Source organism: Thamnophis sirtalis, unplaced genomic scaffold (genome assembly GCF_051295495.1).
Source record: "Thamnophis sirtalis isolate CommonGarterSnake01/CBP01778 unplaced genomic scaffold, rThaSir2_p1.2 scaffold_16, whole genome shotgun sequence".
Lineage (NCBI taxonomy): Eukaryota > Metazoa > Chordata > Lepidosauria > Squamata > Natricidae > Thamnophis > Thamnophis sirtalis.
The window spans coordinates 1,568,383-1,594,780 of NW_028261396.1; the positions used below are offsets into that span (position 1 = coordinate 1,568,383).

Consider the following 26,398-nt stretch of genomic DNA (forward strand, 5'->3'; position numbering starts at 1 on the left):
AGCCACGGCGGGGATCGCTGGAACACTTGCCTCCTCTCGTGGGAGGCGAGCGGCAGAACCGCGGCGACGCGAGCTGAGCCGGAGCTCCTCGGAGGGCGACATGGGCGCGTTGAGCGGAAAGCGATTCTTGCTCGGTAATTAAAGGGAAAGGAAGGCGCGGGTGGGGAGAGTAGGAGACTCCGCCGCGGAGGGCAGATCTTTGGCGCGTGGGGCGGGGAGCGAGGACGGGCTATAATGGGGTTCCGCGCAAGAAATCCCCCCTTAAATGGGCTGCGTGGGGATCTCCACCTTCGTTCTAGAACAAGATCCTTTAGAGGAAGAGAGCGATCGGGCTCTCTCTTTTCTTTTCTTTTTTTTACAGTTTGAAGAAGCGTTTTTTGGGGGGATGCAGGAAGGTTGGGATGCGAGGGGTAACTTAGGAAAGAAGTCAAATCGAGCCCCCTTTTTTTTTGCTTCTGCGATTCGCACATTTAGGTGGTTCCTCCTTGCGAAGTGGGTTCTTCCCCCTCCTTCAACCAGGCATGGCTTTTTTATCACGCAGCTCTCCTGCTTTTTTATCCACCCGCTTTTTAGGGAAGCTAAATAATACCATTGTACGATGTGCTGCTTCTATATATATATTTAATTACTTTTATCCCTGTGCTGTGTATGCATGCCATTAGATAGATAGAGATAGATGATAGAGATAGAGGGATGGGTGGATAGATAGATAGATAGATAGATAGATAGATAGATAGATAGATAGATAGATGATAGATACATAGATACATAGATATTAGAGATGATAGACGATAGACATTTGAGACATTAGATAGATAGATATTAGAGATGATAGACGATAGACATTTGAGATATGAGATAGATATTAGAGATGATAGACAATAGACATTTGAGACATTAGACAGATAGATAGATAGATAGATAGATAGATAGATAGATAGATAGATAGATAGATATTAGAGATGATAGACGATAGACATATGAGATATGAGATAGATAGATATTAGAGATGATAGACAGACATTTGAGACATTAGATAGATAGATAGATGGGTGGATAGATAGATAGATAGATATTAGAGATGATAGACATTTGAGATATGAGATAGATAGATAGATATTAGAGATGATAGACAATAGACATTTGAGATATTAGATAGATAGATAGATATTACAGATGATAGATAATAGACATTTGAGATATGATAGATAGATATTAGAGATGATAGACGATAGACATTTGAGATATGAGATAGATAGATATTAGAGATGATAGACAGACATTTGAGACATTAGATAGATGGATGGATAGATAGATAGATAGATAGATAGATATTAGAGATGATAGACATTTGAGATATGAGATAGATAGATATTAGAGATGATAGACAATAGACATTTGAGATATTAGATAGATAGATAGATAGATATTAGAGATGATAGACAATAGACATTTGAGATATGAGATAGATAGATAGATAGATGATGATAGATTGATAGATAGATAGATAGATAGATAGATAGATAGATAGATAGATAGATAGAGAATTCTTTATTGGCCAAGTGTGATTGGACACACAAGGAATTTGCCTTTGGTGCCTATGCTCTCAAGTGTACATAAAAAGACAAGATAAATAGGAAGACCCCGGGATCCTTTCCTGCCTCTCGTTCCCGTTTTGCTATAGGAGTCGCGCTTTAGTCGACAGAAAAAGCCCCTCTTTTGAGGCATGTTCAAAGGGCGGTTTTGGCATCCTTTTGTTCGACAGCTCCCCGGGTGAGCCGAGCGCCTGTACAGGATGGGCAAAATGCTTCTGATCTGAAACATTTGGAATGAGCTGGGCTGAGAATCCTGCCAGTTTCCCCTCGGAACGGGGTTGTTTCGACTTGGCCTGGAGGTCTTCCCACTTGGAGTGTTTCGCACCCTGCTGGGTAGAGAGATGCAGGCTGAATGGAAATTGGAGTCTGAGTTTAGCTTGGTGCCTGCTGCAGTGGGTCTCAGGTAGTTGCTGTTCTGCTTTTCACGTCAGGATAGGAGATCCCGTTGAACCACTTGGAATCCCCTTGGTGTGTCTCAGTACACCACACCTGATTAGGGTTGTGGATCTTGTTAGCGCTGACAATCAAGAACAGAGGAATGTAAAGGAATCATTGTGAAACAAATCATTTCTCTAGCATAGAGAAGGCAGTCCTTGAATTAACAGTTGAGTTCAACATTTCTGTTGCTGAGTGAAACACTTCTTCGATGAATTTTGCCCCATTTTACAACTTTTCTTGCCACCGTGGTTAAGTGAATCACTGCCGCTATTAAATTAGCAACCCAGTTGTTAAGTGAAACTGGCTTCCCCATTGCATTTGCTTATACGAAGGTCGCAAAAGGGGTCTCACATGACCCCAGGACACTGCAATCGTCATAAATATGAGTCAGTTGCCCAGCCTCCAAATTTTGATCATGCGACCACGGGGATGCTGCAATGGTTGTGTGAAAAATGGTCGTAAGTCACTTTTTTCAGCGCCGTTGTAAGTGAACTGTTGTAAGTCAAGGACTTCCTGTATTTTTAGGGTCAGTGGACACATGGAAACTTTGCAAAGTGATCGCTATTAGAAATGTTTGCTTTAGAATAGGGATTTCACACTTGCTGCCCGTGGGCCAGATGTGTCACACGCTGGCCACGCCCAGTTTAGCGAAGGGGGAAAAAGTCACGATACGTCACGTGACGCCGCCGTGACGATGCGAGTTTGACACCCCTGCTTTAGAATGACTGTCCTAACACATGCAGTGCTCCCATTGGCCCACCTGAAGGTTGGAGGTGTATGCAGGATCCGGTGCTTTCATCAAAACGGCAATACGGGTGTCGCATCAGAAGCCCCACCTTTTTTGTGTGGGCGTGTAATGTCATTGCGCATGTGTAAAAGGGGCAGAACTTAAAGCACAAACCTGGTTTTATCATTCGCCCCCTCACCTCCCAAGGATGCTCCTTGTAAGCCAGGGGTGGGTTGTTGCTGGCGATGCGCTTCGCTCGCGCATGTGCAGTTGACAGTAAATTGTTTCGTGCATGTGCAGAACATGAAAGAATTTAATTAAAATTAATTAATTAATGAGCCGAGGTGGCGCAGTGGTTAAGGTGCAGTACTGCAGGCCACTTCAGCTGACTGTTATCTGCAGTTCAGCGGTTCTAATCTCACCGGCTCAAGGTTGACTCAGCCTTCCATCCTTCCGAGATGGGTGAAATGAGGACCCAGACTGTGGGGGCGATATGCTGACTCTGTAAACCGCTTAGAGAGGGCTGAAAGCCCTATGAAGCGGTATATAAGTCTAACTGCTATTGCTATTGCTCAAAAAATGCCACCACCAACAGCATTGCCGAAGGCGGAACCAGTTTGGGGGCATGGCCAGCCTGAATCGCTGCCGGTTCAGCCGACCAAGGCCAAACCACTACCGATTTGCCCGAACCAGTAGCAACCCACCTCTGTTGTAAGCTCAGCTTATCACAAGCTCTTTTTAGACAGCCAAACCAGGAGAAACAGAACTCAGAGCTACAGGCAGCCACATTTTTTTTTATTTCCCAGCTTTTACAGTCCACGGGTGTGTGTGTGTGTCCAGAAACAGCTTTGTAAATTAGATTGATGCAAGAGATTCGTGCTTCACATTCAATATGTCAGCGGTGCATTTATTTCAATTAAAAAGCATATTTTAAAAAAAAACCTGCTGTTGAATGTGGTGGGTGAGAATGGGATTGATCTCGGGCAGCCTGTTGCTTTCTTGCTCCTACTGTTCAGCATTTTCAATTGAACACAGATTATTTCTGTGATAAGAAGCTTCCCCAACCCCCCCATAAGGAAAAAAACCCTTACTGTAGTGCAAGCCCAAATGCGTAGACATTACTTTTAGAGATGTACAGAATTGGTTGAGTTCTTGATTACAAATTTTGGGCATTTCTAATACATACATTTTCAGACATTAGATCTGATTTGTAGTTATCCTCATATAAATCAAGTGATCGACGTAGAGATGGCAATTCCATGTTAAAACAAGTCTGTGTAAATTTCCAACAGCTACTGGCTTTGGAAGGTGTCTTGCAGAAATAAAAATGCTTACGATTGTATTAAATGAACTCTGTATGGGAAAGCTTCAACTATGCAGCTTGCTGATGATCAGTTTCCTTAAATCACATTCCAGGGATCATCTTCTCTTTATTAAATTTATTCGTCACCCACCTGCGCATCAGACCAGAATTTGAAAGACTGCTCAGTGCTTTCACGTAGATTAACTTACCTTAGACCAGGAGTCTAAACACTCCCCATTCAATTCTGGAGCCCAACCGGAAGTCCAGTTCTCCCACCATAGAGTCTCCTCCTAGCCCGGCGTCCTTTTTCCTCTACCTGTCCTCATCGAAAGCCCTATCAATTGCGGCAGCGACAGGGAGCCACAGCAGAGGGATGAATGAACCCACATGCAGCTCCAGAGCCGCAGGTTGCTGGCTCCTGCCTTGGATATCTTTTGGGGCTGACTAATTATTGCAAACTAACCTTCAAATAAATGGTTTAGCAAACCGATCAGGGCACATCTTTTCTGAATGAATATTTGGGTATTAAAGACTTGCGTTTCCAAAAAGAACCCAACAATGACAAGAGGTTAAACTTGTTTCCTGGATTTCATTACGGAACCTTTAAAGAACAGTGACATGTGGCATATTATCCTAATAAAGTTCAGTGTTCATTCAGAGCAGGATAATTTAAAGATGCCACCTTAACACAGCAGTGAAAAAATATAATAAAACTTGCAACTCAACAGTGTTCCAAAATGTGGTGTAATCTGTTGAAAGCAGAAGAGCCACTCCCACACGCAGTATAATTCAAAAGTGTGTGAGTCAACAGTCCTGTTTCCTTGGGAATAGTTTCATTCAGTCTAATGGAGCTCATTTTCCTGTAAATGAATTTAGGAATGAAGCCAACTTCCATAGGGATCCAGCTTGTGCATGAACTCCTGATTTAAGCCGTATAAAGGATTGAAGTCAGAAAGATTTGAACTCTTGGTTATGAGAGATTTAAGCAAATTTAGAAACAAGTTCGGAAGGGCCTATGCACTCAAGCCAGACTGACAGTGCTCAGTCACACTGTGCCAGGAGAAGCTGCAAATTTGCTTATCCATGCAAAAGAGAGTCCTGGATGCAGTCTGGTGAGGCCCCAGCTTTGCTGAGAAAATGCTTAAGGGTGTTTTTTTAAAGATTGGGGTGGCTTTCTCCTTTTGGAGGTGCAGCTGCTGCCAGGCATCGTTTTAAAGAGTTGTGACCCCAAAATCAGAGAATGCCTGGATTAAGCAGGAAGAGCATTACCTCTAAATTACTTTGTATATGTTCGATTTATGCTGCCTGTTAATGAGGGGGGCATCTTTTCATGGCAAACGGATGAGAAAAACCTCCTTTTCCTTTTTTGAAAAAAAATTCAGATGGCCACACTTGCATGTAGAGGAAATGGAAGCACCAGGTTAGCAGGGAAAGTTCTACCGTGTTTCCCCGAAAATAAGACCCTATCTTATTTTCTTTTGACCCCTACCACCTCACAAAATAAGCACTTGGCCTTATTTTCAGGGAGGTCTTATTATTTTTGAGGTGCAGGAGGTGGGGAGTATGGTCACCTCATGGCTGCTGCTGTGGGAATATTTTCGGGGAGGGCTTATTTTCAGGGGGAGGGCTGAATTAAGCGCATGCACTCAAAAGTCCAATTGGGCTTATTATTATCCAGGGAGGTCTTATTTTCAGGGAAAAGGGGTAGTCCTGAAATCTATTCTGATTTTAGATTTTTATTTTTTGTCTGTTCTAACTTCACTATTCCATTAATATCCTGATCCTAACGGAAGAAGGCCATCCTGGTTGTGAGTACGGGTCAGAAATGATCTGTTGGGAGACTGGAGGAATTCTTGTAATACCAGAGCTTGTTCCTACTCAAAATGGGATTAACACTCTTGAAATGTTTTGCACACCTATTATTTCTTGTGCTGTTTGGGTGGTGCAGTGGTTAGAGTGCAGCACTGCAAGCTACTTCAGCTGACTGCAGTTCGGCTGTTCAAATCTCACCGGCTCAAGGTTGACTCAGCCTTCCATCCTTCCGAGGTGGGTAAAATGAGGACCCGGATTGTTGTTGGCAATATGCTGTAAACCGCTTAGAGAGGGCTGAAAGCCCTATGAAGCGGTATCTAAGTCTAACTGCTATTGCTATTATCTTCCTACATTGCTTTACGGCTAATTTAGCAACCGTGCGTGTTTTTGACCCAAAACGTCTAAAACCTGTCTGTAATTATCTGAATTTTCTTCTGTTTGTATCCTAGGTACTGTAAGCTGCACCCTCTTCTTGGCTGTTAACAGCTTGTATTCTTCCAGCGATGACGTTGTAGAACTTACACCAACAAATTTCAACAGAGAGGTTATTCAGAGTGATAGTTTATGGCTAGTAGAATTCTATGCACCGTGGTATGTATTGACTCCACTCTCCTGAAGAAAATGGTTGTTGGTTTTGTTGTGTACACTTTAACTGTCTTATTTCTGTAAATAATTATTTCTTGAATCTGAATGCAAAATTTCTAGCTAGATTGTTCCGGTCATATTCTTATAGTTCAGTAAGATGGTGTACAGGAATGCCTTGGTCAGCCTTTCTCATTGCTGTCCTTCGGAGATGTTGGCATTGCAATTCCTGAAATTCACAGGCAATATGCATGCTCAACACCCCCTGGAGAGTTGATGGAGATAAACTTTAGCGTCCTTATTAAATGCAGATCTGCACGTGTTAGTCATGCTAACAATATAAATGCTGTTCCTACACCTTTCATTTGATGAAATGATTTTTGTTGAAAGGTGGAGAAGTCGCAGCAGTGCTCCATACATCCACTTTATTCTCAAGTTTCAGAAGATTTGTGTTATTACAAAAGTATTGGATGCCCACTTTGGTGTTGTTATTTTTTTTTCCTGGGGAAAAAGGATCTGTAACTTTTGCAGCTAGAAGTTGAAAGAATTTCAGTTGCCTACTATGAAAATGCTGTTGTTGAATTTTGGATTTGGATTTATTGGATTGATATGCCGCCCTTCTCCCAAAGGACTCAGGGCGGCGTACAACATTAAAAAAACACATATTACAAAAGTTAAAAAAAAATTTAAATAGAATATCCCAAACAAACCCAATTAGGATTAACATGACACTTTTTAAAAAAAAATCGATTAAAATTAACAGTGATCAATAATTTATTTTGTTCAGGCCAGGCTGGCTTGCTGGAAAAGCGAACTTTTTAGGGCGCGTCGGAAGGACCGGAGGTCGGGGATTATACGAAGCTCCGGGGGCAGCTCATTCCAGAGGGATGGCGCTCCCACAGGGAAGGCTCTCCCCCTGGGGGTCGCTAGCCAACACTGTCCGGCCGACGGCACCCCGAGGAGGCCAACTCTGTGGGATCGCACTGGACGGTGGGAGGCTACCGGTGGCAGTAGGTGGTCTCGCAGGTACCCTGGGCCTAAGCCATGGAGCGCTTTAAAGGTCATAATTAGTACCTTGAATCGCACCCGGAAGACAACCAGCAACCAGGGCAGGCCGCCTAAAAGGCGTGCAACATGGGAGCACCTAGGTGCCCCCATGATAGCCCGCGCAGCCGCATTCTGGACCAATTGAAGCCTCCGGGTGCTCTTCAAGGGCAGCCCCATGTAGAGAGCGTTGCAGTAGTCCAGGCGAGAAAGGACGAGGGCATGAGTGACTATGCACAGAGCATCCCGATCCAGGATTTTATGTGTTGAACTTCAATGTGTTATTTTTTTTTTAAAGGACAAGAGACATGTTTGGCAGTCAATATATCTTTTTAATTTTGTGCAACGTTACACGTGTGGGAAGTTGTAGTAATTAACATTGGTTACAAACCATTTGGAATGCTAGCAAAATAAAAAATGAATCTGAGATGTCACTTGGAATACAACAATTGCATGTTCCCTTATATAGTTTTCAGTGTGAGGATTCATACAAAGGGGGGAGGATTTGGTTCGGAATAAGTCAAATGTTTGAAGGTTATATTTTTATTTTATCTTCTGCAAGGTGTGGCCATTGCCAAAGACTGACACCCGAATGGAAGAAAGCTGCAACTGCCTTAAAAGTGAGTAGCATATCCATAAACAATCTTTCTTTATTAGATTTTCAGCTTACTTGTCTTCCAGAAACTCAAGGGAGTGTGCTGATTCCCTCCTCCAGTTTTTTCCCATAGTAGTAAACCTGTAGGATAAGTTGGGCTGAGAGAATGTGACTAGCACAGAGACACTTTCTGAATTTCCATAAAGGAGAACACAGCTCAGCCTGAATTTCCCCTGTCCTTATTCAGTACCTTAACCATTGCATGGCACGACTAAACCGCGCCCGATTAAACCGCGTCGCTGACGTCATCAACAGGGCGACAACAGCCAGCGCGGAGAAAGAAGGGCGCTTTAAATAGCGCTTTGAAAGCAAGCCGATTCAACTTAAGGTAAGGGTTAGGTTTAGGATTAGCTTTAGGGTTAGGTTAAGGGTTAGGTTTAGGGTTAGGTTTAGGGTTAGGTTTAGGGGGGTTGGGTCTAGGTTTAGGGGTTAATTTTAGGTTTAGCATTTACAGCGTGCTTCTGTCTCCGCGCTGTTGTCGCCCTGTGATGACGTCAGCTACGCGGTTTCGTCGAGCGCGCTTCAGTCGAACGAGGTTTTGTGGTGGAACCTAACCATTGCACCCTACTGTTAAGTTAGGATATTTTAACCCCACTTCCTGTAAAGGGGAATCTTTTACTTAACAGATTTCCCCACAAGTTTCTTTATAATCGAGACCAATCTGCCCTTGTTTACTTTTGGTACCAGACCTGATAATGGTGCAGATACAGCATCTCTTATCTGATGCTGGTCCTGCATCCGAGGGCCTTTGCTTCCCTCCGAGCATCTTCTCCCAGCTTGATCAACATTTCTTGGCTTTCCAAGTATTTTATGGCTGAGCTGTTTGTTTTCTGAGAGCCTAGAAAGGGAAGGAAATATGTGTAGCGCGCATGCATGGTTGATTCAGTCTTAGTTCTCATTAATCACAAGTGCGTGACATTTTCTTAGATTTTTGGAAGAGGGTTCGCTTGTCTTCTTCCTAAGACAGTGAGAAAGGGACTAGCCCAAGCTTCATGCTTGAACCACAGTTAGAAAATACTGTCTTCAGGTTTTCAACCTGATGCCTTTAACCGGTTCCACCACAAATCCGTGAAGCCCTTATCCGCGGAGACATAAGCGCGAAGACTAATTCGCGCCGTTCTAAGCGCTAAGGAAAAACGCGACCCTACCGCGATGACATAATCGCGGAGGGCAAATCCGCGCATTCCCAAGCACTCAGTACCCTAAACCTAACCCTAAAACAAACCCCTAAAACAAACCCCTAAACCTAATACTAACTCTTACCTTAATTGAAATCGGCTTTCTGCCGCGGCGCCGTTTTAAAGCGCCCTTCTGTTGCCGCGCTGTTGTCGCGGCGGTGATGACGTCGCGGCTTTAGCGACACGCTTATGTCTCCGCGGATAAGGGCTTCGCGGTTTTGTCGTGCCACGCCTTTAACCGTTAGCTCTGGAGAAAGTAATGGCGGAGTGAGATATTCTCTTTGTTACCTACCCATCCCTCACGTTTTCTCCTGGAACTGTATAAAGTGGGATCCCTTTGTTCATAGATAATGCTAATCCATTTAGGATAAGATAAAGCCGAAGAAACTACTGTCAGGCCAAGTGATTCCCAGGCACTGATAGTAGGACTGTTTCATCTAACAATAGCTTCAAAGGGACTGGCAATTCTGGCCAGTCCCACATGAGATAGTAGCAATAAAACTTGGGTTGCGTGCAATAAAAGCAGGTATCCTACCCATCAGCTGGTCTCTTTGTTGGTAGAAGACGGGCTGTCATCGAATAAGCATCTTAACAATCTTTTAAAAATTAATGACGTTGAAAATGCAATCTCCAGGATGCCCCTTTTCTTTGATTAAAAAAAATATGTACCCTGTTCATCTCCCAAATGAATTTCCTGCCTTTCCTTAAAATGGGCATGAGAGAGCCGAGATGGCGCAGTGGTTAGGGTGCAGTACTGCAGGCCACTTCAGCTGACTGTTACCTGCAGTTCAGCGGTTCAAATCTCACCGGCTCAAGGTTGACTCAGCCTTCCATCCTTCCGAGGTGGGTGAAATGAGGACCCGGATTGTTGTTGGGGGCGATATGCTGACTCTGTAAACCGCTTAGAGAGGGCTGAAAGCCCTATGAAGCGGTATATGTCTAACTGCTATTGCTATATTGCTATTGCTATGTTGATGAGGATTGATAAAAGTTGATAAAAGAAGGCTGCATGCTATCCACTACTGCCATGGGGAGAACCTTTGTGGGTGCTAGCTCCATTTTTTTTGAGTTGTTTAAAGAAATTCTCCAGGACTGTCTTATTTTATTACCTTTTACTGATGACCCTGTCTGTTTATTACGCCTAATGAAGTCTGTGTGTCAAAAGAGAGCCTATATATCCTCCTGTATATAAAGTTAAACGTAAGATGTTTGACTTTGGCATTGCTATAAACATTCCACAAAACAATTTCGGAGCCAGTTCAAATCAGATACTCTACCCAGGTTGGTTGGAGCAGGAACAGGATTTGGGGGTCCCTCCTTACCACTCCCCATGTTTTCCCTGCTGCTGGGGCCAATGGCTTGTTACTGGGAAGCTGGTGGAAAGCTCTCCCTGCCATCGAATGGCCTTCAGACCACCAAGTCTTCTGACTGCAGGCCACTTCAGCTGACTGTTATCTGCAGTTCAGCGGTTCTAATCTCACCGGCTCAAGGTCGACTCAGCCTTCCATCCTTCCGAGGTGGATAAAATGAGGACCCAGACTGTGGTGGGGGATATGCTGACTCTGTAAACCGCTTAGAGAGGGCTGAAAGCCCTATGAAGCGGTATATAAGTCTAACTGCTATTGCTATTGTTACAGCCTCTGTCCCGTATTGTTATAATTAGCCTGTGACCTAGTAATTGTTTTATTTATTTTATTTTGCCTTCTAAAGTACATAGCATTATCCCAGAGATGTATTGCTTGTTGGCAAATTGGACTACATCTTATAGTTGGCAGATCAGTATTTTGAAACGGCATTATATTTTCATCGGAGATTATACACAGTAGACATTTACGTCCTTAAAAGGTTTACTGGACGGAAGCCTGATAATTCTGGGTTTTTGTTAATGGTGAGGGGGAAATCAGTGAGCGATGCCTTGACTTCCTAATGAGCAAGCATTTGTTCTTGCTCCATTGCCTGAGTAATAGATTTCAGATTTAGTTTATTTGTATGCCGCCCTTCTCCGGGAGGGACTCAGGGCGGCGAACAACTCGGAGGGGGAAAGGGAACATAAAACACACTACACATAATTAAAATACATACAGCCATACAAGTCGAGAGGGGAGGGGAACTCGTCAACCCCAGGCCTGCCAGCAAAGCCAGGTTTTGATGGCTTTTCGGAAGGCCAGGAGAGAGGTGAGGGTCCGAATCTCTGCGGGGAGTTCATTCCAAAGGGCCGGAGCTGCCACAGAGAAGGCCCTCCCCCGGGTGGTAGCCAGGTGGCATTGGCTGGTGGACGGAACCCGTAGGAGGCCAACCCTGTGTGATCTAACGGGTCTTTGGGAGGTAATTGGCAGCAGGCGGTCTCTCAATTGTCTTGATCCACCACAGAGGATGCCCCCAAAGGTAGCCCATCCCTAGCAGAGAACAGGGTTAACGTCGGTGTGCATTACTTTCTTGAATTTAAAATAAGAATCAAACACACCATCCTTGATTTGCAAGCTGAATTATTCTTTCTCAGTTTACGAAACCGTTTAGTCAAAGGCAATATCTAAACCAAAGCCAAGATTTCTCTACAAACTGGTGCATTCCATTGTTTTGACCCGTCGGTACACATGTGTGAACTCAGCAAAAGATATATTTTGCCTTCTCTTTGTGGAGTTTTGGGTCTTGTTTCTCTTAACTTGAAAGCCTTCATTTCTTCTAGGGTGTTGTGAAAATTGGGGCAGTTGATGCAGACAAACACCAGTCTCTTGGCGGTCAGTATGGTGTTAAAGGGTTTCCCACAATCAAGGTTTTCGGCGCTAACAAAAACAAAGCAGAAGACTACCAAGGTATTTTTTTTTTAAGTTGATACATTCTTTTTTGCTGGCGTGCATCTTGAACGAAACTTGAGCTTGTCGATCAGAAAGGTCGGCAGTTCGGCGGTTTGAATCGCTAGTGACGCATAACGGAGTGAGCTCCTGTTACTTGCCCCCACCTTCTGCCAACCTAGCAGTTTGAAAACATGTAAACATGCAAGTAGAAAAATAGGAACCACCTTTGGTGGGAAGGTAACGGCATTCCGTGCGCCTTCGGCTTTTAGTCATGCCGGCCACATGACCACAGAGACGTCTTTGGCTTTGAAACGGAGATGAGCATCATCCCTAGAGCCAGGAACGACTAGCACATATGTGCTAGGGGAGCCTTTACCTTAACACACACAAACACACATATATACGTATGTATGTATGTATGTATTGTGTCACAACCCCTGGTATGCCCAAATATGGGAGGAAACACATGCTTCCTCCCATATTTGGGCATACCAGGGATTGTGACACAATAGATACCTATTTCCCTGGCTTAGCTGATAAAGGAGGAGAGCCTGTGGCTTAGTGGCTAATACAACTGCCTAATATGTAATACAGTGCAGGTTCAAATCCCAGTAAGGGTATGGCTAGCTGATGAGAGCTAAATAGCTTGAAATAGATCTATACTAGTCTCCCTTTATCAACACAAATGCAACACACACACACACACACACGAGCTGAGTATTTGCTCTACAGCAGAAGTGAGGGAACTGTAGTCTTCCAGATGCTGCTGAACTTCCAATTCCCAGCATACCTCATTTCTGGCTGAACTGGGTGGGAGTTACAGTTCAGAACACCCAGAAGCATAGGTTCTCCACCCCCATTGCAGGGAGCATACTGGTTACTTAAAACCTGGGTTTCCAATTCAAGGCCGAAGCCTCCTGTTATTTCTCCTGATGTAGCCCCAAGAAGCTGCCCCATCGGTTCCTCTCCCCTCCCCCACCCCACTTTTGTTTAAAAGGCTGAAATGGTAGATGCTGCTCCTGGAACAAATACGTAAATATTGATATATGCGGAGTCCTTATGATTGCTCAGCATCACACTTTTTCTTTGGTGTCTCAGGAGCCAGGACCAGCGATTCTATTGTTGATGCCGCTTTAAGCGCCGTCCGGTCATTGGTAAAAGACCGTCTTAGTGGCAGAGGTGGAGGATACAGTTCCGGAAAACAGGTACCCCTTTCAGGCTTTGCCTCCTCCTCATTGCAAAGCTTCGTATTTTTTCCATGCGTGTATTTTGCGAATAATGTTGCAGGGCAACTTGATAACATTGGCATTTGAAGGATGGATTTAAGAAGGGTTTATTTTATGGCAGGAGTGAAAAATCTAGTAGGTCAACGGGCTTGCTCATATAAATTTTGCAAAAAATAATAATAATGGAGCTGTAGTTTCTTGCTAGAGGTTAGTGACAGTTACCAGCGTAAAGAAGGGACAGAGGCAGTAGATGTATACCCGAAAGTGAAGTGTTGGCAGGTTAAATGCATGGCAAGGAATTTCTTCAGACTTCCGATGTCTCCCTTGTGCAGATGCTTTAGAAATCATGGTTATAAGCCAGGGGTGGGTTCTGGCTGATGCTGCTGCCTGTTCGTTCAGCACAGTACTAAAAAAATGCTTCTGCGCATGCATAGAAACAATAAATATGGCGCCGCCATGGGCACCACCGGGGACGTGGCAGGCCGAGTTGCTACTTACTCTCGGCTGAACCGGTAGGAACCCACCTCTGTTGTAAGCATTAGAGAACAATAGCTTCATGTATGAACTTGGGATTTAAGAGTTTGATCATAAGAAAGAGTAAAATGAGGAGGGAAGGAAGGAGAGAAGGCGAGAAGAAAGGAGAGAAGGAGAGGAGGGAAGGAAGGAGGGAATGTAGGAGAGAAGGAAGGGGGGAAGGAAGGGGGAAAGGAAGGAGAGAAGAAAGGGAAGGAAGGAAGGAGGGAAGGGGGAAGGAGGGAGGGAAGGAAGGAGGGAAGAAAGGAGAGTAGGAGAGAAGAAACGAGGGTCTTTATGTTTTGTAACTTTGTCTGTTTTTCCCCTCCCTTGAGTTGTGAGCCGCCCTGAGTCCCTTCAGGGAAAAGGGCTGCATACAAATAAAGTAAAATGAAATGAAATAAATGAAATGGAAGGAAAGAGGGAGGGAGGGAAGAAGAAGTAGGACCGTTGTAAGATAAGATGGATCTATGGGATGGTAAGAAAGCAATCTTCAAGTATATTGTCAACTGTAGGGAAAAAATTGTTATAAATACATATTATTAATAACAGTTATGAGATCATATAATTGTGAATGTATATATGAAATTGATAAAATAATTTTTTTTTTAAAAAAAGAGTAAAATGCAGGAAGAAGGAAAACATAACGTAAGAAGATTGGAAGGCAGTTTTAATCTTATTCTTATTTTTTTGTCTTCCTTTTGTTTCTTCTTTCATGTTGCATTGTTTATATCTTGTTAAAAATTATTTTAGAAGATTTATAAAGAAATCTTTATCAATCAATAAAAGAGACTCATTGGAGAAGGCAAGTCTTCTCGGCTGCATAGATCTCAGCTAGGCAGCCACATAAGACTTCTGTTGGAGTTTTTAAGATGGGATTGGACAACCATTTGATTGAAATGATACACAGGGTCTCCTGCTTGAGTGGGGGTTGGACTGGAAGACCTCAAAGGTTCCTTCCAAGTCTGTTACTCTGTTATTTAATTTCCCCATTCTCAGCTCAACATACACACCTACTGAAATAGAGGAAGTGAAGCTCTACTGATTAGTTCCACTAGAGTATCCAGATGTTCATTGTTGAAAAACTCAATTTGAATAAATTGATGGTTGACTTTGCTTCTACATTTTCCGTCATGCACAGACTGATCTCAAGCAGAGATATGGATTGTTGTCGTTGTTTTTTAAAGTTAAAATGTTATATATATACTCTCTATCCTAATCTCTCTTGACTGGAAAGCGTATATCCATTTATTGTCATCGATAATTGGAACTGGAATAAAAACCTGTAGAACTAAATACCTTTTTAAATGTTTCTTTTAACAGAGCAGTTATGAAAGTGGAGGCTCAGACAAAAAGGATGTGATTGAACTGACGGATGATAACTTTGATAAGACCGTACTGGACAGTGAAAGTGTCTGGCTGGTAGAATTTTATGCTCCTTGGTGTGGACATTGCAAAAAGTAAGTGTTCTGGCTGCACTCAGGATTCCTGCAGCATATTTACACGCACACTAGGGGAAACCAGAGGTTTGAGTAGTAGTTGGGTGCAAGAATATTGATAATGCAATCCGTCAATAGGTTAGTCCTACTTAATTCAGGGGAACTAACCTCAAATAGAGAAATGGTTTGTGCTTGAAACCTCTGGAGGCACATGAGCCATAGTTAAGTTGGTTCCACCACAAAACCACGGTAGACTAAAGCGCGCTCGACGAAAGTGCGTACCTTACGTCATCACAGTGCGACGAAAACATCACGCTGTGAGCGGTAAAGTTAAAATTAACGCGAAAACCTTACCCTAACCCCCCCGAAACCTAACCCTAAACCTAACCCTTAATCTAACGCTAACCCTTAACCTAACCCTAACGCTTAACGTAACCCTAAGCCTAACCCTTAACCTAAACCTAAACCTTACCTTTACGTGAATCGGCTTGCTTTAAAAGCGCTTTTTAAAGTGCCCTTTTTTCTCCGCGGTCGTATTTGTCGCGCTGCTGATGACGTCAGGTACGCGCTTTAGTGGGCCGCGGTTTTGTCGTGCCACGGTTAAGTTACCTTGGGTTTTCTTTTCTGTTTTCCCCCTATTTGCTATTAATATGATTCTCCTCTGGACTCATTACTTTGTTTTCACCTAAGACAAAAAAACTGGTGAAAATCTAATCTTTTGTAAAGCAGAAGTAGGACTTCCACGCATCCTGGTTCCTGGAATCTGAGAATTGATGGTGGTTATTGGCGCTAATGTAGTTTCAAGCTTTCCCATGGATGTCAAGTCATAAGATCCTTTTGAGGAGTACTCAGTAGTCGTCGTGATCTGTTAGTAAAAGTTATCAACCATATTTTGTAATTAGGTAACTGTTCTGACCCCCCCCTCCTCCGTCCAGTAACGAATGCCGAGACAAGCTTAACTGGAATGTCCTTTAATAACAAGACACCAAAACCTCGGGGGCTGAAAGCCAAGCATAACAAACAGATAAGGACCTTGGCAGCAACTCAGACAAACTCAGGCAGCAATAAACACAGATAAGGCTTGGCAGCAATCCAGCCTGCCAAGCTCCCAGTACTATCCTCCGACATTCAATCCTGCGTTGACTTCTACAAAGAGGGCCGTGTGCACAAGTAGCTTTTATAGTCTGGAGAGGAGCCTAATGACCACCAGCTGAGTGCAATCACCTCCTGTAACTGCGCAACTGTTCCTTACGCTTATTAACTCTTCGATGGCGTGCATCCAGGAACAACTCACTGCTGGCTTCTGGATCACTCTCCCTTGTCTCCTCCCCACTGGTCCAAGGCTCAGGCGCCTCCTGGTGGCCAACCAGTCTCTCTGCGCCCTGCTCGGAGTCGGAACCCTGTCCAGGGTCCTCCACATCCTCCAGAGCAGACTCCGGGCCCCTCGCTGTCGGAGTCTGATGGCAGCTCCTGCTGGGCGACAGCAGGTAACTAGCAGCCAACCTGTAGTAATTTTGAGCTCAAGTAAGGCCTCAACTATTTAACCACTCTGCTTTTTTTTTTTAAGGGGGGTTTTAATTGTAAGTTGCTGTTGTAGTTATTGCTGTTCTTTTTAAAAGAAAACACCAACATGTAACAACAACACATTGTCTTCTACAGTTTGGAGCCAGAGTGGGCATCGGCTGCAGCTGAAGTAAAGGAGCAAACGAAGGGAAAAGTTAAATTAGGTGCGGTAGATGCTACAGTGCACCAGATGTTAGCCAGTCGGTATGGGGTGAGTAGATAGTGCAAGTGAAAATGCTTTTTTTTAATTACTTGCTGTCTCCCGAATATCACAGAAAGGAGAATATGTCCTTTTTAAGACGGCAACATCATATTGCATGGAACGTTTGAAGCATTTGTTTGTTGGAACATTGTTGAAAGCATCATTTGCATAAACCATAATAGGAACTTTTTTTTCTCATTAAAACATTGGCATAGAGAAACGATAGATCAGTGTTTCTCAACCTTGGCGACTTTAAGTCCTGTGAACTTCAACTCCCAGAATCCCCCAGCCAGCATAGCTGGCTGGGGAATTCTGGGAGTTGAAGTCCACAGGACTTAAAGTTGCCAAGGTTGAGAAACACTGCGATAGATAGATGCTCACGGGGCAAGGCGGGGAATGGTGGAGCTGCCCCATGCGCCCTGAACCAGCTTACCACACGGCCCCCCCCTACAGCCAAGCCACACCCCAACACCTGCCTCGTTGCAGCAGCACCAGCAACCATGTGCAGCAGGAGTCCACGTGGCCTCCGGCCCACGTCTTCTGCTTGTGGCCGCAATGGAGCAGGAGGCCGCGTGGCACAGCCGCTGGGTGAAGATGACCTCGCTGCAGGCGGCCCGAGGTAAGCCGGTGCGGGGCGTATGAGGCAGGTCCACCACTCCTGCGTCACGGCGGTGGCAATAACACTCCACACAGCCTCCTGCCCTGCCGCGAACAAGCAGAAGTGGGCCTCTTGTACCGGGGGGGGGGTGTGTGATAAGACAACACCCCCCAAAAAAATAAGCCCTAGTGCTTAGAAAGAAAATAAGACCTGGTCTTATTTTCAGAGAAACACTGGATGGATGTAATGGTTTCTGTGATAATTTTTACATAACGGCTATTTATAGAGAACCTGGGTTGTGCTGTGAAGCTAAGAGCTGTTTTATTTTGATTTTTAGTGGATTAGCTTTTGTGCCCACTGTGATTTGAATTCTTCGATTCTGTGTTCCAGGTCCGTGGGTTTCCGACAATAAAAATTTTCCAAAAAGGAGAAGAACCTGTTGACTACGATGGCGGAAGGACAAAATCGGATATCGTTGCTCGAGCTTTGGACTTGTTTTCAGAGAATGCGCCAGCACCCGAACTCCTAGAGGTATATCCTCATTTTGACCAAGCGGTTACCTCCTAGGGAAATTGCAACAAAATGTTGCGGTATGGGGGTACTTCTGTCCCATGAGCAGCCATTGCAGTCTTTCAAAATATACTCCATATTTCATTTCAGATCCCTTCTCAGTTATTTTGTAGTCACAGAACTCTTAGTATTTTCTCTTCTTGAAAGCCTGTGCGTGGCGATTACCCCCCCCCCCCCCAAATCTCATTAGTCCTATTTTGTTGTTTGTTTATGTTTATTTTATTTATATGCCGCCCTTTTCCCCCGAAGGGGACTCAGGGCGGCTCACAACTCAAACCAGGGAAGGGGGTGATACAGACAAAATTAAAAACGACACAAAACAATACATAATTTAAAACACACAACAGTCATACCATTCGAGACGGGGGCAACAGCTCTTTAGCCCCAGGCCTGTCGGAACAGCCAGGTTTTAAGGGCTTTGCGGAAGGCCTGGAGGGTGGTGAGGGTTCGAATCTCCACGGGGAGTTCGTTCCAGAGGGTCGGAGCAGCCACAGAGAAGGCTCTCCTTCTCTGGGTACATAGCCGTCATAATTCGATAAACCAAATATACTATTATGATGCTTTTTATTGATAAAATTAAGGGAATGTTACATATACTTCAAATCGTTTTCCTTGAAAGTGAGTAATCAAGCTAAACTTAAACTTTCCTATTTAATTTCTTAAATTTTAACTTTTGTAGTATGTGTTTCTTTTAATGTTGTACGCCGCCCTGAGTCCTTGGGAGAAGGGCGGCATATAAATCAAATAAACCTCAACCTTAAACTTGGCTTCTTACTGGATTTCTCCCAAAATATCTTAAAATCACCTTACTGCCTTTATTAAATTGTGGCTGGAAATGACAAGTCCTTTGTTGAAATGTCTGCCTTTATTTCACATGAGCTGCATTGAAAGAGTAAACATTTACTTGCAAAGAGCTTTGTCAGGGAGTCTCTCTTCGAAGATCATGAGCAAAATGGCATAGTATAGTCTTTATTGTCGTCGTACAAAATAAATAAATTGGTTATGGCAGTGTTTCTCAACCTTGGCCACTTGAAGATGTCTGGACTTCAACTCCCAGAATTCCCCAGCCAGCGAATGCTGGCTGGGGAATTCTGGGAGTTGAAGTCCAGACATCTTCAAGTGGCCAAGGTTGAGAAACACTGGGTTATGGCATTGAAATTGGCATGATGTATATAGGCCCTAATTTTTGTAATGTTTCTTGTGGACTTTGTGAATTAAGAAAACTTCTGGCATCCTTAGCGGTGTAGATCAAAATTGTTTTAAAGTCTTAATGGGGTTGGGGTACGGATAGTCCTCGACTTACAGCAGTTCATTTAATGAACATTCAAGGTTACAACGGCACTGAAAAATGGGATTTATGACCATTTTCAACGTTACATCTTGTGCAGCCGTCCCCATGGTCACATGATCAAAATTCAGCTGCTCGGCAACTGGCTCATACTTACGACGGTTGCAGTGTCCTGTGTGTGTTGTGTGTGTGTGTGTGTGTGTGTGGTCACCTTTTGCGACCTTCTGACAATCAATGGGGAGAAGCCAGATTCGCTTAACAACCAACTAACGTCTTAACAACCAACTAACTTAATCTTAACTGCAGTGATTCACTTAACAACTGTGGCAAGGAAGGCTGTAAAATGCGGCAAAACACACTTCACAAATGCCACATTTAACAACAAGAAATAGTGGGCAAAATTGTGTTCCTAAGTCGAGGGCTACCTGTATCTAGAGATCTATAGTCCTATTCCTAACAGGGCAAATAAATCAACGATGTTTTTTAAAAAAACGATTGAGCAAGAGAGAATTAGCAATTTAGCAATTTAATAAATTTGTATGTCGTCCAATCCGGGCGGCTTACAGAAACAAGATAAAAAAGAATTGAAAATAAAGAAAGATACAATTTAAAAAACAACACCTCATACATTCCGTTTAAGTGGGGCTGAACCTTGTTCAACAGCCCCAGGCCTGCCGGAACAGCCAGGTTTTAGTGGCTTTTCAGAAAGCCGAGAGGGTAGAAAGGGTCCGGATCTCTACGGGTAGATCGTTCCATAGGGCCGGAGCAGCTACAGAGAAGGCCCTCCCCCGAGGGGTCGCCAGCCGGCATTGTCCGGTCGACGGCACCCGGAGAAGGCCCAACCTGTGAGATCTTATTGGTCGTTGGGAGATATCTTGTAGAGAAGATCTTGTAGGAGAATTAACTTTGTAGTTGCAATTTACTTATTACTCTTAATTGCCCGGAGTCTGAATTGGTCAATCTGTCCCCCCTCTAGATTATTAACGAAGATGTCATAAAGCAAACCTGTGATGCTCACCAGCTGTGTATCATTTCTGTATTGCCCCACATACTTGACACAGGTAAGAACAAAAGAGTGTTTTCCCTTATCCTTGAGTTTTATACACTGGCCTCAAAAGTGATCTTTCTTTCTTTCTTTTTTATGATTTGCATTAAACAGGAGCTGCAGGTAGAAACGCCTACCTAGAAGTCATGTTGAAAATGGCAGACAAATACAAAAGGAAGATGTGGGGGTAAGTGGCAGGGGGTTGGCGCAGGGGCTTCAATTTGGGGCGGGTAGGGAGGAATACCCAATTTTTTGCTGCTATTGAAATGAAAATAGCAACTCGGTGACAGCATAGACCAGGCTAGATTGCTTACGAACCGGAGTAAGGGAGGGTTTAGGAAATGAGCTGGTTTTGATCTGCCGCCTTCATCACCTTTTTCCTTACTGCAACTTGCAGTAGAAACCTGGGCGACGCCAAGGAGGTCTGGAACCGTATAGAAAAGTGATTTTCTATGGTTTGCTTTGAGATAATAGCAATAGCACTTAGACTTATATACCGCTTCATAGTGCTTTACGGCCCTCTCTAAGTGGTTTACACAGTCAGCCTATTCTCCCCCCCCCCCTCCCAACAATTTGGTCCTCATTTTACCCACCTCGGAAGGGTGGAAGGCTGAGTCAACCTTGAGCCAGGTGAGATTCGAACTGCCAAATTGCAGGCAGCTGGCGGTCAGCAGAAGGAGCCTGCAGTACTGCATTCTAATTACAAAGAAGGAAGGAGAAAGGAAGAAAATGGAAAGAAGGGAGAGAGACAGAAGAATGGACAATAGCATTTAGACTTATATACCGCTTCATAGTGCTTTACCGCCCTCTCTAAGCGGTTTACAGAGTCGGCCTAATGCCCCCCCTTTCTCCCCCCCCCCCAAACGATCTGGGTCCTCATTTTACCCACCTCGGAAGGGTGGAAAGCCGAGTCAACCTTGAGCCTGGTGAGATTCGAACTGCCAAATTGCAGGCAGCTGGCAGTCAGCAGAAGCAGCCTGCAGTATACTGCACTCCTAACCACTGCGCCACCAAGGCTGTATTGCTATTAACACCTATTTCTTCTTACCCAAGGTGGCTGTGGACGGAAGCCGGGGCGCAGTTTGATCTCGAAAACTCTTTGGGTATCGGTGGCTTTGGCTACCCGGCTATGGCAGCCGTAAATGCCCGAAAGATGAAATTTGCCCTGCTGAAAGGCTCCTTCAGCGAACAAGGGATTAATGAATTCCTAAGGTGAGGCTTCTTTGTCAGTACCTCCAATCCGATGAAGGATTTAATTCACGGGTTTCAATTAAAAAATAAATAAAATAACGCAGGATCACTCAAGGGGGGGGGAAATAATTGTTTCTGTTACCATGTTTGTTGACTTTCTTTTTCGAACACAGAAACCTTTTGCCTTTTTTTTCTACTTCTCCCATTTTTTAGAAAGAAATTGTATTGTATTGTATTGTATTGTATTATTTGTATGCCACCCTTCTCCGGGAGGACTCAGGGCGGTGAACAATTCAAGGGGGAAAAAAAGGGGAACATAAAAGACAAAATACAAATAATAAAAGTAGACAACAGTCGCACAACCATACATGTCGAGAGGGGAGGGAACTCATCACCCCCAGGCCTGCCGGCAAAGCCAGGTTTTGACGGCTTTTCGGAAGGCCTGGAGAGAGGTGAGGGTCCGAATCCCTGCGGGGAGTTCATTCCAGAGGGCCGGAGCCGCCACAGAGAAGGCCCTCCCCCGGGTAATAGCCAGGTGGCATTGGCTGGTAGATGGCACCCGGAGGAGGCCAACCCTGTGAGATCTAATGGGTCTGTGGGAGGTAATTGGTAGCAGGCGGTCTCTCAAATGACTGAAATCTCCTGAAATTTTAACTGTGTGGGAGGAGGGCCAATGACCAATCTCTCTCAGTGTTGTGCCCTATATAATTTATCACATCAAGCTTATTTGTTTTATATCCCATCTTTATTATTTTATAAACGAGATGGTGTTCTTGCCTACTACTCCTTCCCTCCACCTGTTTTTTCACGACGACAACCCTGTGAGGTGGGTTGGCTGAGAGTGAGTGACTGGTCCACAGTCACCTGTTCTGACCCTCTCCTCCGTTGAGTAACGACTGCCAAGACAAGCTTAGCTGGAATGTACTTTAATAGCAAGACACCAAAACCTCGGTGGCTGAAAGCTAAGCATAACAAACAGATAAGGACCTTGGCAGCAACTCAGACAAACTCAGGTAGCAATAAACACAGATAAGGCTTGGCAGCAATCCAGCCTGCCAAGCTCACAATAATGTCCTCCGACATTCAATCCTGCGTTGACTTCTGCAAAGAGGGGTGTGTGCACAAGTGGCTTTTTATAGTCTGGAGAGGAGCCTAATGACCACCAGCTGAGTGCAGTCACCTCCTGTAATTGCGTAATTGTTCCTGATGCCTAGTAGCTCTTCGATGGCGTGCATCCAGGAACAACTCACTGTTGACGTCCGGATCACTCTCCCTTGTCTCCTCCCCACTGGTCCAAGGTTCAGGCGCCTCCTGGAAGCCAACCAGCCTCTCTGCGCCCTGCTCGGAGTCGGAACCCTGTCCAAGGTCCTCCAGAGCCGACTCAGAGAGCCCCTCGTTGTCGGAGTCTGGTGGCAGCTCCAACGGCACCTGCTGTTCCACAACAGTCACCCACCCAGTCTTCTTTCATGTCTAAGACGGGACTAGAACTCCTGGTGTCCCAGTTTCTAACCTGATGCCTTAATCAAGCTGGTTCTCAAATGTGAATTGCTAAGAGGGGTGTATGTTATGTTCTACACGTTCTTTCCATTTCTAGGGAACTTTCTGTTGGACGAGGGTCCACAGCACCAGTTGGTGGAGGGGCTTTTGCCAAAATTAACACAGTGGAGCCCTGGGATGGGAAGGATGGCGAGGTAAGAGACTTCGTTTTCATCTCTGTATTCATACAGGACTTGCTTGGACATTTTAGCGTTCATGCATTTAAATTGGTTCGCTATCAAGTCAATCTCTCAACGTTTAGTTAGCCTGATAAATATATATCCCAAAGCCTGTATTGAAAGATCGATTTAAGTTTTAACTATTTCTTTCCTTTTCTGTCACTGATGTTATCTGTGCGAAGCCCCCTTAGTTCTCTACTTGGCTCTGCATCTTCGTTCTCTTGGATTTCGCTGAAAGCTTTTGACATCTGTTTATCGATCTATTTCTGGCACCGTTTTATTGTCTGTATCCTGTTTGAACTATTCTGATATGCTTCCTGTGCAGACTATTTTCTTTCTTCCTTCCTTTTTTTCTTTCCTGTCCTGATGGCAGGTCGCTCACCAAATGTTCAGCTAGTCTAGCGTTGTTGTTATAAAGAGGAACTTGATAATAATGCCACTCCTACTTGGCTTGTTTACCCAGCTGTTCAGGTTACATCCAAGCTTACGTGGATTTTCAACTTTTATTGTTCGCGTAGAGTCTACTGTTGAATTCTAATTTTTCATAGGCAATTTCTGCTCCGTAGCTTACTGGAGCCACACAAAATTTCACACCTGGGCTTGTTCCAATCCTGGTTTGCTTAATGAAAAAATAAACCGCCCATCTTGTAGAGAGATAAAAGAATAATGCCTTGTTTGGCCAATTTTGAGTCTACTGTTGGGATGATTTTGCTGTACACATCTCTCGAGACATTTAGCAGCTTGGATGTAGGAATCAAGAAGCCAGAGAGCTGTAAATAAGCATGTAACCCAATTCCCTTATCATGCTAAGCCAACATTTGACTTAGCATGGCAGTGTAAACCCAGTTATTTTGATCGGAGTCCTTTGGGATTGGGCGGCATATAAATCAAATAAACTCAACTCAATCTTAACCATCAGATATTAATGATAGCATTAATTTTCCTACTGATTTCAAAGAGTTAAAATAACAGCGATTAGACTGAAGATTGATGGTGTGGGTGTTGAAACTCCACTTAAATTGCATCACTTATCTGAATGATAAAAAACCTTATCTTCAGATTGTGTGTGTAGCAGTGGTGGGATTCAAATAATTTACCAACCAGTTCTCTGCCCTAATGACCAGCTGGGTAGGCGGGGCTCGGTGGTCATGTGATCATGTGGGCATGGCCAAGTCAATGTCACTCAGGTCGATGGGCGCTTCGCCTTAGTTTTACAATGGTAATAAGGGTTAACCGGAGAGGCAGTTTCTGTAAGCAGGGCAATAAAGATTAGGCTAGAAACAACACCAGAACGTTTCCTTCCTGCCTTCCTTACAGGATTAGCCCTGTAAAGTGTGGGGAAAAACAAAATAAGATTTCTTCCAACAACCGGTTCTCCCAACTGCTTAGAAAGTTACGAACCGGTTCTCCCGAATAGGTGCGAACTGGTTGAATCCCACCACTGGTCTGTAGTTTATACTTTCAAGGGAAGATCAGAAAAGTAAATTGCTGGTTGTACCCAAACTAAAAAGCACATTCAGTTCTCTTTAGAAAAAAATTATGTAATAGCGTTGTTTGCTATTGAGCAATATTTTCTCAGCATCTTAGGGGGGTTGAAACTTGTTCTAAGAAGTACGTGGTGATGATACATGATAAACGCCTGATCAATTCACGCACTGTTATTTCATAGCTCCCAGCCGAAGAGGATATCGACCTCAGCGATGTCGATCTTGATGATTGGGATACTCAGAAGGATGAATTGTGAGAGCTTGAAGAGAACTTGGTTTCTTGAGAGAGAACATCGGGCAGTAGTCGGGATTGGAATGGAAGAACGTTTTGCACCACACGGATCTACCAGTGACTTTTTTTGTGCCAAGAGAGAAACTGTTGGAGACGTGGTCATCCGTGAACTGAGCATCTCTTAAGAAAAAAAAAAAAATATCTCACAAATTCTATGAATTTTTTTTATTGAGTGAAAATTGTATCCGGCGTAGCAGATATTTTGAGAACAACACTGATCTTTCATTGAAATGCTCTTGAGGGTTTTATTCTTTTGTTTTTTTGCTTTTTTAAAATCTAGCTGACGTGGTGGTCAATTGTAACTTGAGACTTTTGTTGTACTTAGTTTTCAAATGTGATCTTTTTTTTCTCCTCCCCCCACAGTATAGCTTCCATTTCAATGAAAGAATAAAACAATATTTTTGACTCGGTGTCAAGTGTTCTACAGTGTACAGAGATATACCTCCCTTTGACTTTATCAGGGCAGTATTTGGAGGCACTTTTGCAAAATTAATATTATTGTGTGTGTGTGTGTGTGTGTTCATATTAAGCCAGTCACTCTTTAAATTCTGCCGCTTTGAAGAAGGTACAGTGAAATGTTTCACACAATACTAAGCTTTGGATATGAACCTATTGCGTGGCAGGCCAAAACCGCGGTCGACTAAAGCGCGTGCGTGACGTCATCAGCAGTGCGACAAATAAAATTAAAAATAAATTAAATTAAAATAAAATTAAAGCAAGCCGATTCACATAAAGGTAAGGGTTAGGGTTAGGTTAAGGGTTAGGGTTAGGTTTAGGGTTACGTTAAGCGTTAGGGTTAGGTTAAAGGTTAGCGTTAGGTTTAGTGTTAGGTTTAGGGTTAGGTTAAGGGTTAGGTTAAGGGTTAGGGTTAGGTTTGGGGGGGTTAGGTTTAGATTTACGCATTAATTTTAAGTTTACCGCTCACAGCGTGCTGTTTTCATCGCGCTGTGATGACGTCAGGTACGCGCTTTCGTCGCGCGCGCTTTAGTCTACCGCGGTTTTGTGGTGGAACCAACCTATTCTGTCTAAATACTTTCAACTGTTATTTTTCTTTGGGGATTGAGAGAACTGCCCTATTTACTGGTAACGTGTGGCGGGTTTTATCTTGATGCGCATCTCATCGATTGTATGGGAATCTTT

General features: G+C 43.9%; 1 protein-coding gene and 1 long non-coding RNA gene across 2 annotated transcripts; one reads left to right on the forward strand and one right to left on the reverse strand.

Annotated features, from left to right (window-relative positions):
* On the forward strand, window positions 1-25,668 carry PDIA6 (protein disulfide isomerase family A member 6). The gene is made up of 13 exons (XM_087702767.1): window positions 1-134; window positions 6,325-6,466; window positions 8,064-8,121; window positions 12,021-12,147; window positions 13,228-13,334; window positions 15,192-15,328; window positions 16,967-17,081; window positions 18,061-18,201; window positions 20,505-20,589; window positions 20,688-20,760; window positions 21,627-21,785; window positions 23,359-23,455; window positions 25,149-25,668. The coding sequence occupies exons 1-13, from the start codon at window positions 101-103 to the stop codon at window positions 25,221-25,223; spliced, it is 1,350 nt and encodes a 449-aa protein (XP_087558893.1). The 5' UTR covers window positions 1-100; the 3' UTR covers window positions 25,224-25,668.
* LOC148042398 (uncharacterized) lies at window positions 25,409-26,392 on the reverse strand. Its single transcript, XR_015695201.1, has 2 exons — window positions 26,275-26,392; window positions 25,409-25,867 (listed from the first exon to the last, which is right to left on the reverse strand). It is a non-coding gene; the product is annotated as an uncharacterized LOC148042398 (long non-coding RNA).
* Window positions 26,393-26,398: the final 6 nt, after the last annotated feature.

Coding starts and splice junctions, on each gene's coding strand:
- PDIA6 (XM_087702767.1), top strand. CDS start 101: ATGGGCGCGTTGAGCGGAAAGCGATTCTTGCTCG. Junction 6,467..8,063: donor GTAGAATTCTATGCACCGTG/GTATGTATTGAC, acceptor ATCTTCTGCAAG/GTGTGGCCATTGCCAAAGAC. Junction 13,335..15,191: donor GATACAGTTCCGGAAAACAG/GTACCCCTTTCA, acceptor TTCTTTTAACAG/AGCAGTTATGAAAGTGGAGG.